We start from the raw sequence: 18,386 nt of genomic DNA, 5'->3' as shown, positions 1-18,386 counted from the left end.
GAATCGGTTGTTTATTTTAGCCAGTTGGTCACTAATGCAGCCGAGACGCATGGCTATGATATAACTGGTGGTCGGGTAATGGTAATGAGCAGGCGGGGCTGCTTGTTTGCCTCTGTATCCCCTCCTCCGTCCGAACGCGTTAAACATAGCAACAACACGAAACTTTAAAATCCGTCTTACCAAAGAGAGACCTATAATTGTGCTGTTCGCCGTGATTCGACGCAGTTGGTTTGTTAATTTATAGAATTTATTTTCTTGTTCCTTTTTTTTTGTTTTGTTTTTTTTTACCTCAAGGAAATTGTTCCTATTCTCGGATCACTGATTCATGCGCTTCCGCAGAGTATATAAGGTAAAACACTACTCATTGTCGCATGCTTCGCAGCCACATCCATGCAAAAGTTTCTGCAATGTGTAATTAATAACTTTTGTAGTTATCGCTGGATGAGCTTTAGTTTAAACGCACCAGCTGGAGCGCTAGAGAAACTCATTCCGTGCGTAAAGTTGAATGGATGCGCGAATGCTTCTATTCGAAAGCACCCATGCTGTAAGCCACATGCTTTCAGACCCCATTTTAACTGCTGCACATTGGATTCTCGTTTCCTGCGACGCTATTCGTGCAGTTTGCACCCCAGGAGTTGGGGTGATCACTTATATCTGCCATTGAAATTGCGTTGGCTGAAACGACGGCCTTGAAATATGAGATTCCGGTAATTGGTTTTAAGTCCGGTTTTGACTGCAGGAGCTGCAGTTGAGCATGCCCAACGAGAGCTGCTGATGATCATAGGTGATCTGAGAAAGTGTTGTAATGGTGCCGGGATGTGGAAAGATTTATTCAAGAGTTCCCCCTTCAGGGTTACTGTACATTATGTGTAGGCCTATAGCCTACTGTATGACAGAGAAACGGTGTAGTTTGCAACAATTAAACATTTAACAGACAATGTTTCACAGGTTAACTTAAATACGATGCAATAACTACAGCTATTATAATGTATTATTTTGAAGTGTGCTAAGTGTTGTTAAAATGACTTTGCATCACAGATCAGATAATACAGATTTGAGTCCCAGTGCATGTGTAATACACATTGTTACTTTCCTGGTCAAATTAATGTTATCAAACATTTCATTCCCATACAGCCAACAAGAAGATTGTAGTGTTATAATAAAGGCCACATAGTTGACCGGTTTGATTGATTGTTTTTATGAAGGTATGAGTCAACCTGTCTCTGCAAAGTTTGGCATTTGACCAAGCAGTTTAAAAATAGTGACTATACCCTTAGACAGTGTTGTGTAAAAGCTGAACACTCTTGAATTGCCTTTGGCTTACTATACAGTACTATACTCCAAATTGAACCATATTACAAAATGACTTGGTATCAAGATTTGACCTTTAGGATCTCTGCAGCTACAGTTGCACCAGTGGCAGACAGTCTAACTTTAGCTGCTCTGAAAGTGGGTCACTTGACTGCAGGGCTGTATGTAGCCTATACCAACCTACCCAAGGGTTTGCTTGGAAGCTTTCCCGGTTCAGATTCTGGAGATGATTCTGGAGAGGGCTTGAGCATACTAGAGCTTTCTTTTTCCTTTCGGCTGCATCATCAGGCTTAAGGATTGAGTCAGCAATTCTGGAGAATGCTTGTTGATGATATCACTTTTTGTCAAAATCAGTGAATATCTCCTTACAATACGCTACTGTCCCTACTTTGATGTATCCAGTTTTAATCCAGCCAGCCTCTGTAAACTGATATGTAAAGTAAGGGTATGTAAACAAAGGACCGCGGTACCCAGCAACATGCCCGTTTACAGAGCCTAGGCTGTGACTTCACACTGGATCTATTTCAGTCCACACACAGTACTGACAGGTAGAGGATTGTTTAGGAGATATTCACTGATTTTGACAACAAAAATTCTCCAGAATTACTGACTACACCTTTTAATGTTTGGTTGCCCGTGTGTTTGGTAATGCCAGCATAAACTTGTATTTCTTGCATTCCTTAAACAGCGTGTGGCTTTTGTTTACACTCACAGTTCAGGTGGTGTTTTCTTAGAGTGCAAAAATGCCAGCAAGTGTATCTGAAGTAAACAGATTGCAGTGTCTGCAAAACATGGATCAGGAGCTTACTACGATGTTGGGTAATAGTAATACACACACAATGTGTTTTCTTTCTTACGGAAGTGATTAGTCGCTGGAATTGAAACAGATTGAGAATGAACTTTGTATTTAATGGGCAGTGATGCTCCAAGCCAACTTTTTAATTGTCAAACGCACAACAGGCTTACACTGTGGTGTATGAACCGCACATACACTATGTCAGAATACAACATTTGTTCAAAAATGTGATATGTGGAAATACACAATTCTACATCTGTCTGCAGTCATATTTTCTCAGGGAAATCTTTTTTTTCAACAGTAAGTACATTTTTAACAATACAAAACTAATCAAGTTACAGAAATATTATGATCCAGAATGTTTTGAAGATTCTGATCTTTAGCAATCACTGACCAACAATATCCACCCAAATTGTTAACAGGTATCAGTAAAAGTTTCTTACTTGCAAACACTTACAGTACAGTATTATTTGTCCAAGGAGGTGGCGCCTGGCTTTGATTTTGCATTTTCCTGATGGACTGAGTGACAGACATGCCAGAAAATACCCACGCATGATGAGTTCAAGGTGACCCTGTGGGGAGCGTGTTATGCTGTCACCATCACAGTCGGTCAAACAGCAACACACCAATTTGTTTACATGTTGGGGATCAATAGATAAACTCTGCCTTGATCAGCCGGTTGATTTTGGCCTTGGCAAGACATTAATGACAACATAACAGCTTATCAGTTATATTTAATGTTGACAGATGGCTCATTGGGTAATCGTGCATTTTTAATACATGGATGTATCTACATGTAATAATTTAGGCTTATGTGTATGCTGTCAGTTACATGTCAGGAAGATATGCTCAAGAGAAATAAAATGATAGCGGAGTCAGGAATAATTTGACTGAGTGTTTGTTAAAGGTCCATTAGTGACTTACTGGGGAACTCCTTTGAGCTAAATCTCTATGGGCCGGTTTCACAGACATGGATTAAGCCTAGTCTTGGACTAAATGGAATTTTGAATGGAGATTGTCCATTGAAAGTACAATTTAGTCCAGAACTAGGCTTAATCCATGTCTGTGAAACCGGCCCTATATGTTGTATGTTACCTACGACTTTTTTTTAGAGACAGACTTAATCGATTTCTGTCAAATAAGTCCAGTCATTTGAGTAATTCAAGTATTGACAAGGACTCCTGGTATAAATGTCAAGCACTGTCATGCACTCATGTCATGTCTACTTTCATTGGCCCCAAAGGATCACACCCCTCTTCATCCATTCCCTCCAGCTGGCAGGCACGCACCACCTCTGCTTTCTTCACATCACACCTGCCAAATCCTCTTTAAACTCACAGCAGGTCGTGTCCGTGTGAGCCAACACTAAAACAAGAAGGGCCATGCTTTTTAGAGCCTGAAGGCTCTTGTAACATTGATCCCTGCACATTCGAATGTTGTTCTTGCATGCATTGATTACACCAATGCAGAGGCCTGCTGCCACCAGTCAATGCCACTTGTTAGAGCTGAATGAAAAAAAAGCTGCTACTCTCTGTAGATAAACAGTAGGTTGCGTCCACCCACCTGCAACTCTGAGATTACAATTAAAACAGACGTTACATTCGTCCAGAGATATTACCGTAACAATACATTTACAGAGGTTTTCACGGTCAGCCAACTACTGTTGCATTTCGACCATGCTTGTGCGTGCATGTGTGTGCGCTTCTTGGAATAGCCAAGCCATGTGATTCCTCCAGAATCTATTTCAGAACGCCGGCAGTTAAACGTTGTGCACTCTTCTCAGCAGCCTGAAGAATAGTTAACAAGTACGTTTTTTAATCCCCCCCCAATCTGTCATCGTTCCTGGTTCCTCAAAGCTTTCCTCTCGGATCAACAGGAGAAGTGCATCTATAGTTGGTTTCAAGTAAGTACTCCATGTGTTTTCCAATTTCGCTTAGAAGGAACAGGTTACTGCCACTTTGACATTGATCCGCTGCATTGACATTGAATGCAAAATTAAATGCGTGTGTATGTATTTCATTAGGACTCCTCTTTCAAACACACGTTTGACACGAATTGTCAGATTTCCTCCTGTTGAAGGTGCAATAATTCGGTCTGATGAATTGTATTGACGTATTTGACTCAGTGTGGGGTCATGCGGTTCATGTAGGCTACCTTCGTCTGTGTTTACGTGCATGCATGTGTGTGTGTCAGTTGGGTTCCTGCAATAGTGTATGCTTACTTTTGGATGTTTGAATAATATTTGAACTCCTAGCCTTTTATTACTTAAACTCCCGGGTATCTGAGTATGAATATAATGTCTTACTGCTACTGGTTTGGACCCGCCAACTAATCGATTATTTGTTATTTTATTGCATTGTTTTCATATATAATTGAATTGGAAATGGCTGTAGGTTTGCACATCCAAAGCATGCAGTTACATTTACTGAATGTTTAAATGCAATGCATAATTAATCGTGGTCCTTTTGAATTTTTATTTATGAGATACTTTATTTGGGTATTATCTTCATCCTCAATACATTTGTCAACTACGTTCATGATAAATTGATTGGTCTATAAAAAGTCAGAATTTGCTGAAACAAATTCTTCAAATGCTTTGTTTTGTCCAACCAACATTCCAAAATCCTAAAATATGCATTTGCTATCATAAGACTAAGGACATGCTGGAAGCAGAACATTTTGCTGCTTAAAAACAAGAAAAAAACACACATCTATTATCCACATATTTCCTGAGTCATTGTCTGTCAACCAGTTATTGCATCTCTCAGGCACAAGGCACATTGTCATGTTTATGGCTCTGAATGATGAGCGGTACATGATGGTATACAACAAGAGAGCCTGCACCTGTGTCGATCTTTCCACACCCTTTCCTAGGAACATCCAGCGAGCCTCACTGTTGACATGCATGCAAACAATAGTGACCTCTACAACACCTAATAAGAGCTGCAAGAGCGAGAGGTTGAATTTAATGTTTCCTGAATTGTATTGTAAATTGTGCTTTGTCATGGTGGACAGTTTGGTGCAAGAAGGAACTCAGTTGTTTCTTGTTTGAAGTACTTATAGTCCAGCATGGCACATCTTCTCAATACGGAGGAGCTCATATTTAAAAAAAATAATAATTTACAGAGTAGTAAACCACATTGTAAAACCTGTGGTTTTGCATTCAGCATATCTCTGTTTTTGTAATACATTCTAATGGCTAGTTGCTAGTTGTGTGGCTGAACATGTGGTTAAAGCTTTCATGGGGACACACTGTTTATATACAAAATATATATTTTTCATATGTAGTCCAATAGGCCAGTCTGGAACATTGTATGCTACCTGAGCCAGCATCTTTTCTGGAAATCTATAAAAAGGCTACAAGGTCGTCACCTTAGCTTACCCTCAGACAGAAAGTTTCCATGAGGTGTGACATGACTGTGGCATGGGCCAAACAACCTTTTCTTGTTTTGTGTCTTCATGTCAGTTGGTTCTGGACAGGGGCCATTATCTTGGTCACGGTGTTATGCTGCTGCGTGTCACTCACTCACTCAGTTCCCAGTCCACCCTTCTGTGGGACATACCACTGGACAAGAGCCAGATGCGTCAAAACATAACTTAGATCGCTGCAGGACATTGTTTATACCCCCTCCGCTCTTTTTTCCCCTTTTCCATTCCTCCATCTTTGTCCTGTTCCAAATATCAAGTATTGCCTCTCAGTGTGTGAGCTCAGCACTGGAGAATGTGCATGAGATGTTGGACAGACTATTGACCCGGGGAATCTCCTCAATGACTGCTTTGGAAAGATTTCTTACAGCTGCATTCGGCCTCCCAAGCCTAGAGACTTTTTCAAACTGGGTTGGCTGCCCATTCCTTCAAATCTTTATTCAAGTATTTTTTTATATAGGCATGAATCACCAGATATTTTGTTTTTCTTTGTACTCAATCTGTTTACTCAGAATATAATGGTGGGTTGGTCTTGTCTGCACTGTATGTCCCAAGCAGGGGTAAATCATAGTCTTGTATAGGTTTATTTTTCCCATGCTATGTGTAGGCGTAACACAATGTGATGAGCCTCGGGGGCTCGTTTAAAGTAAGTGTTTCTGTGTCATGATGAGTTATGTTTTCTTTGTGTTAAACTGTCTGTTCCAAGGGCCCTGCCTACTCTTGTGAGTTGTGCTGCGTTACGTAACATATGTCAGGAACGTATCCAGCAATAAGATGGATTATCCATAGGCCCTCAGTTTTTGGCTAGCAATCACACAATGTGGATTTGGGTTGCGTTATGCAACACACTCAGAAAACTGTTCTACTTACAACAAGTTTGTCAGGCAAACGTGAACAATAAACCACAATAAAGACCAGTGTTTGAGTTTTTTTTTGTCCGTTCCACTGTGGTCTGCAAGTTGTGCAGACTTGATGTGTTGATACAGCTTAGTACAGGCTACTTTTGGTGTGTATTATTGTTAAAAAATAATACTGAATAATTTTGTTAATTTACTTTAGAGACATTTTTATTTGTTAACCTACAATTTTACATTCCAGGTTATAAGCCAATCACCTTACAATGAACAATTCTAATCATAAAGACATTTTAGTACACTCAAGAGAGCTGGCTTGTCCCAATCAATGACTACAACAGAAGAGTTCTCGATTTAGGCACTTGAGTAAATGTTAGCGTATGGAATTTTATATAACTATCCCATAATTTTCTTCTCTTTCTCCCATTAGGGTGTGTGTGACATCTCCCCTGTGACCTTTGCAAGCCTTGGTCATCCTTCTCTCCCCCGCCCCCCCTCCCCTCCCCTCCCTGAGGCCAGACGGTCATCCATGGCACTGGGGAAGCTTCTGGGTTTCGGGAAGCAGTTGCTGAGGGTGTAGGTGGTGGACTGTAACACAGAGGACTCCCGTCTGTGCCGATGCCTCAACACTTTCGACTTGGTGGCCCTGGGTGTGGGCAGCACACTGGGCGCCGGCGTCTACGTGCTAGCTGGTGCCGTTGCCCGAGAAAATTCAGGCAAGTTTCACATTCGGCCGCAAAAACAAATTTTATACGTTTTCTTGTGCGACAAATCCTAAAGCCTCTAATACAATATCCATTTCCCCCCTCCGCCCCATAGGTCCTGCCATTGTGCTGTCTTTCCTGATAGCAGCAATGGCCTCTGTGTTGGCTGGTCTTTGCTATGCTGAGTTTGGAGCCCGAGTTCCCAAGACAGGCTCAGCTTATCTTTACTCCTATGTGACTGTAGGGGAACTCTGGGCCTTCATCACCGGATGGAACCTCATCCTCTCCTATGTCATCGGTAAATATGCTATTGAGAAAAATGGAGGGAAACATCAACAGAACCAAACAGCTTGTTGACAAAATTGAAAATACACCACAAAATCTAACTCAATTGGTCATTCTTCTCATCTCAGGTACCTCCAGTGTGGCCCGTGCATGGAGCGCCACCTTCGACGAGTTGGTGGGGAAGCACATTGAACTGTTCTGCAGAGAGTACATGCCCATGAAGGCCCCGGGGGTTTTGGCAGAGTACCCTGACATTTTTGCCGTTTTCATCATAATCATCCTCACAGGTAAAGACAGCTTGTTTCATTATCACTGTCTCTTACCTCTCTTGCCTGGTCTGGTCTTATTGATTTAGTTCCACAAAGATTGTACTTTATCTTTATCTCACCCTTGAACCTTTACGATCTGTACCAGTTTACATCGCTGCATTGGCACATACAGTATTGAAAAACAACCAATGTTAAATATGTCGTCCAAAAGTTTGTCCCTTTACTTCCAATTTCACTTTTCACCAACAAGGTTTAGTTTGATGTTTTTCCTTTCTTTGTCTTCTCCATTTCTTAAGGTCTGCTGGCTTTTGGGGTGAAAGAGTCAGCGATGGTGAACAAAGTGTTTACATGCATCAATGTCCTGGTTTTGTTGTTCATGGTGGTCTCAGGCCTGGTCAAAGGTACTCTGAAGAACTGGCAGATAGACCCTGAAGAGATCCTACAGGCCAATTATACCAGTACCTCAAACCAGAAGTAAGAATGCAAATGTACACATTTGCTTCTCACATATATCGTAGAGATTCTGTGAAACATCCAATGTTATATTTGATACCTTTATTCAGGCTTAAAAGGTTTAATTTCTTGAGGTTCCACTAGCCTCTCCAAACATGTATTGGTAACACTTTATAATAGGGTTACATTAATCAACAGTCAGTTATACGCATTCACTAAGCATTAACTAACTGTAAAGTGTTCAATATATCGCAATATGCATTTATTGTATTGCAATGTATCATGATATATCATATCGTGGGCCATGTATCGTGATGCGTATCGTATTGTGAACTCCTTGCCAATACATAGTCCCATGAACTACACATCAACTTACCATTAATAGTTGATGAGTTGTTGTTGTAACTGTTAATTAATGTACCCTTATTGTAAAGTGTTACCACTGTATTGAAACTGCTTTGATCAACAATTTCATTCAATATAGGTTATTTTGTGTGGATTTTAATGATTATTTTCTCCCCTGCTCAGTGTGACAGATATCCTGCCAACCAAAGAGATGCTAGGACAGGGCGGCTTCATGCCATTTGGTTTTACTGGCGTCCTGTCGGGAGCTGCTACCTGCTTTTATGCCTTTGTCGGATTCGACTGCATCGCCACCACAGGTCAGTGCTAGACTAATCAAAGGAAACCACACACTCTGGCTCTGCTCTCTCTTCTTGTTCCACTTCTCGTATCCCTTCCTCTGCCTTATGGGTAGATTTCAGTTTTGGGGTGGGGGCTGGTAGGTGTAACTAAATCTAAAGTTGGAAGCATTTCAACCCTAGGCTTGACTAAACATCGAGGAGTGTTACATAAGCGGGGCAGATGCAGTTTTCTGCGGTTGGACTTATTTTGCTCTTGGCAGAATGCCAAGCACTGTGATGCAGGCTAGGGGCGTAAATAACGATGTGAGGTATGGGGAGATTTTGCCCTAGTTTGTCTACCCTGTGCAGATCTACACCTACGAAATGGGTGTTTGTCTTTGCACATGTAGTCCTGTCTAATCAATTCAAGGCCCTTGGGTTGTAAAGGGGAGAGTCTACAAGTGTTTTCCATAGTCGCCTACTCTCAGGGCCCTGGCATTTTCCCACCCCTCTTTTTCCTGATTTCTTATTGGTTAGCACATATTTCACCCGAAATGATTGTTGAAGTTTGGCTTGTAGGGACATGCCTGTTACACACACTCTCAGTCAGCCCAAAGCCCTTATGTTCACCTGTCATGAATTGATGTGTAGGGTTAGGGTTGGATCCATACAGTACTATACACACTCCTTCATTGCAATGTGATTCCACTTCAGAACAAGTGAGTGTTCGCCTGAAGGAGCTCTGTTGCGTAATCAACTGCAGCTGAATGGCTCGGTGTTTTGGTCTTCTGGGTGCCCAGGGAAAATAAGCTCCTTGTTCAATTTGTTGCAAAAAAAACACGCAAAATGGTCTTTAAATACGTGTTTGCCTAGTTTTCCATATTTACTGGAATTCTGCCATCATGATCACGAGAACTTGAACTTCTAAACTATGTTAAAGTTACCTGCTTGAATGCAGTAGTGCAATCAGCAGACTGCAGTCAAATTGAAAATGTAAAGATTTGTGTTTGTGCCACACGGCCAGTTGTGATTGAGCAGCTGATAATGCATATAGTGGTAATGGGGAAATTTGGTCTTGAAACTCCAATAGTCAAGCACCCTTTTTTTTCTAAAAATCAATTGCAAGCCCAGAAGCAACTGGTCATGCAATAAATAAGTAAAGTTGTACTGTTTTCCCTCTTTAACCGTGTCTGTTCACCCTCTACACCCTAGGTGAAGAGGTGAAAAACCCCCAGAGAGCCATCCCCATCGGCATTGTATCCTCGCTGCTCATCTGCTTCGTAGCGTACTTTGGTGTTTCTGCGGCCCTCACCCTCATGATGCCATACTACCTGCTGGACAACAACAGCCCTCTGCCTATGGCTTTTAAATATGTGGGCTGGGGAGGAGCCAAATATGCTGTAGCTGTAGGCTCTCTCTGTGCTCTGTCTACAAGGTAAGGAGTCACACACATCTAGTTTTAAATGCATGATCATGCACTCTCTTTCAGATTACCATGCAGATGCAGACACATTGAGACATGATGCGTGTGTGTGTGTGTGTGTGAGGGGGTGTGTGTGTGTGTGTGTGTGTGTGTGTGTGTGTGTGTGTGTGTGTGTGTGTGTGTGTGTGTTTGTCTTTGTCTGTGTGCGTGCATGTGTGTATGTGACTATGTGAGTTTATATTTAAACTGGCATGGCATTTGATCCCTTAACTAAAAATAAGGGCACTGCTAAAAATATTTTGATTTATAGTACCATTAGTTAATGCTTGTGATTATATAACAGCAACCCATGTCCCCAAAGGCCACCACTAGCTGCATTTTTAATAAATTCAATAATGATTTTTTTATTGATTTTATAATGTTGGTATTATTTTATATACATGGTTTATTTTCAAATAATGTGAATATCTATTGCTTTAGTATAATAGATCACTATGAATTATATACATTTTAGATTAATTTTATTTAAAAATGTGTGCATAGTACATATGGTAAGGTTTATGTGTAAGGCCAGATGTTGGCCGATGTTTTAAAGTTGGAATCACCTGTTTTTTTTGATCATCAAAAATCATTTTGGCCTCCAAACCAGAATAATTAAATTCTTAAAACATCCATTGAGTCAATGTCTTTGCAGTGTCCAATGGCAAGGCAGAATACTGTTGTAACAATATCTGCCCCCAGATAGCCCTTGCTTTTTGAATTGGTTTTCCAGCTCATAAAAGTTACCCTTGATTATTTTTGAACCACAACGGTATAACTGGGCTGTAAATATTGACTGTACCCAATCAAGCTTTCGTGGCAGGAGATTCCAAACTTTTGAACAGTAGTGTGTGATTTGAAGTTAAACATGTTTCTGTATGCCACTATTATTCTTACTGTATATGGTATGCACACTGTATAGCGTATTATGTTGTGAGAATGTACTCTATGAGGTAATATTGTTTGTGCAAGCTGGAGTTTCTGTTCGTATACATGTTTGATGGCATTGTTGTAGGTGTAAGTGTGGATACTATATATCCTGGTCTTGCCCCCTCCCCCTGATAGCCTGCTGGGTGCTATGTTTCCTATGCCCCGTGTGATCTGGGCTATGGCCGACGATGGGCTGCTTTTCAAGTTCATGGCCGAGATCAGCCCCCGTTCAAAAACCCCGCTAACAGCAACCCTCACCTCTGGCATTGTGGCAGGTGAGACACTAACACGCATGTTTCCACAGCACCCTTGTTCACTGAAGCCCACTTTTCATGTGGTTGGGCTGTGCTGTGCCAGTTTGCAAATGCACTGGCCTGCTTATTGCAGATTTATATTTGTAACTGTGTTCAGACGAAAATCTACCAGAAATCAGCCCTTCATCATGAAAAGGCCATCACTTATTGTGTCTAATGCTGTCTTACATGGCCAGGTATCTTTATAGTTTGGTAAAGCAGTCCATGTTCTACTTCTAACATGGGTCAGTGGCTGGACTTTTGTCTTTCGATGAGGTTAGGGACACTTACACTTGGTGGTTAAAGAAGGAATTTAAATACCAAACAAAACCGCATGGCGAAGTAACCAGTTTCTTTACATTAGAATAAAGAGTAACAGCATGTGGAGGAGCATCATATTTCTACTTACGGAGCATTCTTGTTCTGACATCATACCCCTGCTGCTCTACAATGCAGCCAGTCTGGTATCCCTTTACATGGTCTCCTTTCCCAAATCCTTAACTCCTATTTTTCCTACCATCTCCTATCTTTTCTTCCTCGTCTCCTTTCACTAATTCGTCAAACTTTTCACCTACTGACTTTTCAATACCTCTTCTCCCCTTGTTCTTCTACCCCACACCTTCAATTATCATCTCAATCTGATGTCTTCCTCCCCACCCCACCCCAGTCTGTTGGGTTCCATGTTCCCCCTACCTCGAATCATCTTTGCCATGGCTAGGGATGGTCTGCTCTTCTCCTACCTGGCCCGCATCAGCGAGAGGAAATCCCCCATAAGTTCCACTATAACCGCTGGGGTTATGTCTGGTAAGCTGAATATGGGATGTAAAAGAGTAGGAAGAATAAGGAAACAATGGACCTCTAGTTTAAGGAGAGGAAAGGAAAGTTGGAATTTAGATGGCCCAGGCCATAGAGTGAGGAGTAAGAAGGTATTAGATTGTGTGAAAGTTGATTTCCAGTATATTGAGATCATGTGGAAAAAGAGTACAACCTGCATGATCAGCTTTGGCCTCTCTGTCAGCAGTCATTATTGGATGCTACTTAGGGGGAGCCAATAGCAACAAATGTATGCAAATGTTTTAATTTGTTTCTATGGTAAATATATATGTGAAAAAAGACTACAGCCATGCAGGAAGCTCTATCAGGCAGTATTAAACAGCAATGCCTTAAGCTAAATGCTAATGTCACCATGATAGAATCGTCACAATTACAATCTTAACTGGCTACTTTTTTTAGCAGATATGATGTATGTCATGTTAACCATCTTAATTGAATGTGTAAGCTAGGTTGTGAAGCTAAATAAAAATGACCTTCTGCATTTTAACCCAATACTTGTTTATGGACAAACTGGGGACCACAGACATCACGGTGCTCTCTTTGGCTTTACACCGACAAAGGTTCTCCGGTTCAAACAAATAGGCTTATCTTCATGATTCTCTCTTTCGCTCCTTTCTCTCCTTGCTCTTGAAGCTATCATGGCATTTCTTTTCGAACTCAAGGACCTGGTGGACCTAATGTCGATAGGGACGCTGCTGGCCTACACATTGGTGGCTGCCTGTGTCCTGGTGCTCAGGTCAGTGTGGGGACTTCAGCAAATAACGTTTAACCAGGGACAGCAGGGAAATGTGGTCCCGCTTGAGGCTTCACAGTGACATCACGGTCCTCCTGCTTTTGTTTGTGTCAGGTACCAGCCCGATCTGCCCAGTGGTGTATATCAGATGGCCAGTACCCAGGAGGAGGCGGATCAGAGCGACCGCATCAGTGTTCCCAGTATGGGGGATATGCTGCCTGGCATGGAGGAGAGGTTCAGCTTCAGGACCCTCCTGTTCCCAGACAACACTGAGCCATCCACACTGTCTGGCTTCAACGTCAACATATGTGCTTCCCTCTTGGGTAGGTGATCACACCTGGCCTACTTTAATACAGTGGATAGGAGTACAAAAACATAGGAGCACAAAAACATACAATCAAAAGAGTAATAGTTGATGTTGTAGGGGGTTCAGGTAAAAGCAATAGACAAAATACTTGTTGTTATTGCTTTATTTACTTTACTGAGTCATGTGTGTTTAAAATTTCTTGGCAATTGAGTTTCACAAGCATTGATATAAACACTAACTTAAATGAAATAAAAAACTGTACTTCTGCAGGAGTGTTGATCCTGGTGTTCAGCATACTGGCGGTGCAGCCAACCATCGCCGTGTGGAACATCATAGCCCTCAGTGTCATCTTTATCACGTGTATCCTCATCACCTTCATCGTGTGGAGACAGCCCGAGAGCAAGACCAAACTTTCCTTCAAGGTTCGATAACGGAAACTCACTCTGTGTAGGACCGTTCGGATTAAATCATTTTTTGTTTTGGGATCTTATTCTGTGTCCTAACACAAGCCACCTGTGTTTCCTTTCTTTGATATTTGACCCTTTAGGTCCCACTGCTTCCGTTCCTTCCAGTGATCAGCATGTTTGTCAATGTTTACCTGATGATGCAGCTGGACAGAGGCACTTGGGTACGATTTGCTATCTGGATGGCTATAGGTAGGTAGTTTCCATTTCTACCATCATAATTGGATTAAAATATAGTTGCTTTTCCCCCACCTCGTACACTTTCCTGCCGATATTCACAGATGAATAACACTTAAAATCTAAAGCTTTGCTTGTTTTAGTAGTTTGAAGTAGTCGGTCGGCCTTATGTTGTGTCCTGCTGTACCTTTTTCAGGTTTTGCGATATACTTCTGCTATGGCATTCATCACAGCACTGAGGCTGCCACGGCCCGCTCGTCTCCAGAGACAGAGATGAACGGCTTCAAGCGCATCCAAGAAACGGAGGAGGCCCCGGAGAAGGAGTCCTTCTTGCTCTACGGGATGGATGCCAGAGAAGAGGACGATGGAGATTTGTAGGAAGCATTAAGGACATTGCTGCGTACATTTCAACCTGCCCTGCCTCCACTCTGGCTGTGTAAGAGCATGTTTGACAAGAGAACAACCCAGCCCCACCCCCCGTCACTGGCTGTACTCCCGTTTTGGGGAAAATAATGATCAATAACTTTTGACCTAACGTTCACAAACTGACTTTCCTCCTTCACTGCTGGGTAGAATCAAAATGGATTTCGGAAGCCGTAATGGACATGTTCTGTGATTTCAGTGTTTTGTAATAATCTTTTTCTGCTTGGCCTTGAGCTTAAACTGCTCTCTATCGCTTGACTGTGTTGAGGGGTGGAGGGCTCCTTTTGGTGACAAAAAAAGAGAAAAGAAAAACATCAGTGTGTCAACGTTTCAGGGCGGTTCAGAGATATTTTTCTTCATGTTGGGTCCTAGTTACTTCTTCAGAGTGTCTGGGTTACACGGCTGGCTGTAGCACTTTGTGCACATGTGGTTTTGTCTTGGTGCCAGAAAGTTCAACAGTTATTCAGTTTTTGTCTTTCTCTCTGTTACAACCTAGGAACTACTGTATATATCTACACAATACGGAAACATCAGATAACACAGTATTAAATATGACTTGGTACCACTAGCGACTCACCAACTCTACTCGTACTGTAACTGTGTTGAAATGCTATACTCCCAACAGTCCTCTCTGACCACCGAGGGCTTGCACAATCCACTGCAGTAAACACCCCTTGTCAATGATATAATTACCCTTGTTCTCTAGCCGAAAAGGGTGATCGGGCCAATGGCTGCACGGTTAAGTGGGCCAGCAGGGAGCTGTAGCTTGCCGTTTTCACGAGTCCAATTTAAAGTCCATTCATACCACCTGAGGTGCCAGGCTTTTATTTGCAAAAAGGGAAGCCTGGTGTGCTGCTGTGGTGATACAGTATGGTTTTAATGCAAGCGTGTCTTGAAAAGCAGTCCTGAACAATCATGAGCCATGGATGTGATTGCAAATTATGAATGCAGAAGCTGCTGTAACAAAACATAAAAAGCATGTCCTGTTGAACAGATACTTGACTTTAGATCTTCTTCACAATAATATTGACAGTTGTTAAACTACACTCTCTCATTTGGGATATTTAATACTATTGGTAAATATATGAAATCTGTGAATCCCGACATATGTTGACCATCACATGTAGACATCGACAGTTCATGTCATGTAACATTGATGATAGTTATTTTCACAGTGCTGGTTGCTGTGTCTTTTTGCGTCCGTAGCTACTGTATGTAAAATTTTGTTTCTCTTTTAAAAATATAACAAATTTTTTTCTTAAAATGCTCAATCTGGATGTATTAAATACACATGTACATTCACACTTAAACATGATCATTTTCGGTGTTCTTCTCAGATTTTGAATCTGACTTCTTGAAAAGTTAGAGCCTATAATGAATTTGACGAGGTAGAATTGTGCCAAAGAAGTACATTTATTTCCATACATCTTTTTACTGTTGTCACTGACAAAAATGCCTTTTAGATATGTGTACACAAAGTACATTTGAGCATTGCACTACTGTAGCATTGTCTTACTAACAATGGACAATCATCCTATGACGAAAAGTCATTGAAGTCCAACCTGAGATGTAGGCAGTTCAGTTGGAGATTTGGGTGTCTCATGCTAGTAGCAGTTAATGTAGCCTCGAGTCAACCCACACGCCTCAAGCATAGATAAGCAGACGTCTACAGCTCACTTCATTCTATCGCTGGACGACGTACTTTTGTTTAAACAAAACACACTACAAAAAGTAGTGTTCAGGTGATTCTTTATTGATTCTTTAATTTATGAGATTTGTCACAGCTCCCTCTGGTGCCACAAAAAGGCTTTGGACTTTTTATGAAGTAGTACTCCCCAAAGACCTGTAAATAGACGTAAAGTCAAGTTATCATTTATATGCAGACCTATGAATCATCACTTGTATCATGTTCCCATTAGTTTGAAAATTTAGTTCATTATCTGTGGTTTTGGGAGTGTGTGTGTGTATATAAGATATTGTTGATATGTTTTGCAGTAAATTATTTGAAAATTGGAGAAAAAGGCTTAAATGGACGCTGCCCTGTTTTTGTCTAACATCGTGTTCCTCCTATTGTGTTTACATGACACAACTGAAAACGTGTCTCCTGCAGTTTGGCAAAATCCCTGCCTTCACCTTACTTTAACCATGACTGCTTTCTTGACAACAAGAAAAGATGTGTTTAAAAAAAAAGTGGTATTGGCATGATTGTGGCAGAAACAAGTCATTTGGGGGCGTAATGGAGTCCCTGCAATGCAGCCTTTCATTGCAAAATGTGAATATTAATCTGTGGCATCACGTTACTACTCCAAGTATTACCTTTATCAACCATATGACTGACTTTTCCAGGGGCCTTGGTCATTTGTGTACCCGACAGGTTAATATGCCGTACTGAATTGTTACACTAAGCAATAGTAATAATACCTTAATTCAGCAAAATTTTCTCTTTTGATCATTCTAGAATTCTAACGCCAAAACAGACCACCACTTCTCATCAATTTAACCTATTGTGTTTTGTCTTCTCGTCTCCTTGTGAATTTCTTTGGTAGTAATTATTTGTTGTTTCTTATTGTTATTTGCTGCCTTTCTCCTTTGATGCTTCTTTGAAACCATACTGACCATAGCGGTCCCTTCACATAATGTGTGTCACATTATTAGGTTTTTAATGTTTCAAATGCATCACCAGTAGTTGATGACAGGCTGCTGTTATATTGCTGTGATTAAATCATTTCCTCAGACTTTTTTCTTTTTATAGGCACATTAATTTTTGCTTTGGCTTACCATTTGTCTGGTGAGTGGCTTAAAACTATATATAAATGTTCAGAAAACACAAACAAATCTTCTGTATATTTGAGTCTGTCACTCATCACCATTGGTTTCCTCACTCAACTTTGACGCACTGAAGCATTACTTCAAGCAAATAAAAAAATAATTAAATACATGAGCCATGTCGCCATAGTTGGCAACTAAAATGTGCATTGTGTCAAGTACAAAAGCTCAATATTGGCCTTCCAAAATAAAGGTCTATTTAGTTGCTCTTTGTGGAGCTTTCAACCATATCTCACAGCCTTGTCCAGCAGGAGTGCCAACATGCACTAGGTAGCGAGCAAAGTTTCATATATTGTTGACTGCAGAGCTATCTTCTTGACAACTGAACCTAGTGTTTTAGTTGTAGGCCCATTAATGAACTAATGCCACTAGATACGACTCCAGAAAAAGCCAAGAAGTTGACTTATAGTTAAACAAAAGTGCTATGGTGTTGTTATATTCAGGTATGCTTTACCCCCTATAGCATGTAGATGTAGTTAAATTGATTCCAGGTCTCTGTTCATATGCCAATCTGTCCTACATATGACTGATGAACAACAACAACAACAAAAGAAGGCAGATATAGCCTGTTTTAACATTGAAAGTCACTGTGTTTGGGAACTGAAATGTCTTTACGTTGGCGCCATCTGCTGGTAGTGTTAGGACCGACCCGACCCAGCCAGGGAAAGCTACTGAGAATGAGGGGCTGAAAGCAACTAATGTATTCCTTCCTCTTTTTTTGTTTAGAATTTTTTTCCCCGCTCAAACACACTGAAATCCGCACACAAACACTCACACAATGTACCACCAGTGTCAACGTGCACGCTACATGGTATAGGCATTCAACTCCTATACTAGGCTATCATTTAAGGATGCAGTCACTGTGCTTTGCGTTTTTCTTTTTGCCCTTCTGTTATAGTCTAGGTTTCGTGTGGCCTAACAGTTCTGTAAATCAAACTTTTTCAAATCCATTTTCTGCGTTTGTGTATGGCGAAAGCCACCGACTGATTTTATGGCGCGCGCACATTGAATTCTCACATGATCCAGCAGAGAGCGCAAATGTGTAGAGAGAGAGAGAAAGAGAAAGAGAGAGAGAAAAGATGCCGCGCGCCTGAGCATAAGGGATGCTCTGCCAGGTGTCTGCTGCTGCTGCTGCATCAGCACCACCGCTCTCATCCTCCCTCCTTCCCTCCTGTCCGCAGCATCTTTCTCCTAGCACTGTTTCTTGCCAGCCGGA

General features: G+C 41.3%; 1 protein-coding gene across 2 annotated transcripts; it reads left to right on the top strand.

The window, feature by feature from the left end:
- The first annotated feature begins 161 nt into the window (after positions 1 to 161).
- On the top strand, positions 162 to 17,166 carry slc7a1a (solute carrier family 7 member 1a). Of its 2 annotated transcripts, none has more exons than XM_080041354.1 (13): positions 162 to 349; positions 6,818 to 7,103; positions 7,207 to 7,389; positions 7,505 to 7,663; positions 7,942 to 8,119; positions 8,627 to 8,760; positions 9,934 to 10,156; positions 12,074 to 12,210; positions 12,874 to 12,976; positions 13,088 to 13,296; positions 13,551 to 13,702; positions 13,828 to 13,936; positions 14,118 to 17,166. In XM_080041354.1, the coding sequence occupies exons 3-13, from the start codon at positions 7,242 to 7,244 to the stop codon at positions 14,297 to 14,299; spliced, it is 1,734 nt and encodes a 577-aa protein (XP_079897480.1). In that variant the 5' UTR covers positions 162 to 349; positions 6,818 to 7,103; positions 7,207 to 7,241; the 3' UTR covers positions 14,300 to 17,166. The 2 variants fall into 2 exon arrangements, with proteins under 2 accessions (XP_079897480.1, XP_079897481.1); XM_080041355.1 differs by lacking the exon at positions 162 to 349 and adding an exon at positions 3,895 to 4,010.
- The last annotated feature ends 1,220 nt before the right edge of the window (positions 17,167 to 18,386 follow it).

The sequence above is a fragment of the Ammodytes marinus genome (genome assembly GCF_949987685.1).
Source record: "Ammodytes marinus genome assembly, chromosome: 14".
In the NCBI taxonomy this organism is placed as follows: Eukaryota; Metazoa; Chordata; class Actinopteri; order Uranoscopiformes; family Ammodytidae; genus Ammodytes; species Ammodytes marinus.
Note: the sequence above shows the minus strand (reverse complement) of the source record. Positions and strands in the feature narration are given on the sequence as shown.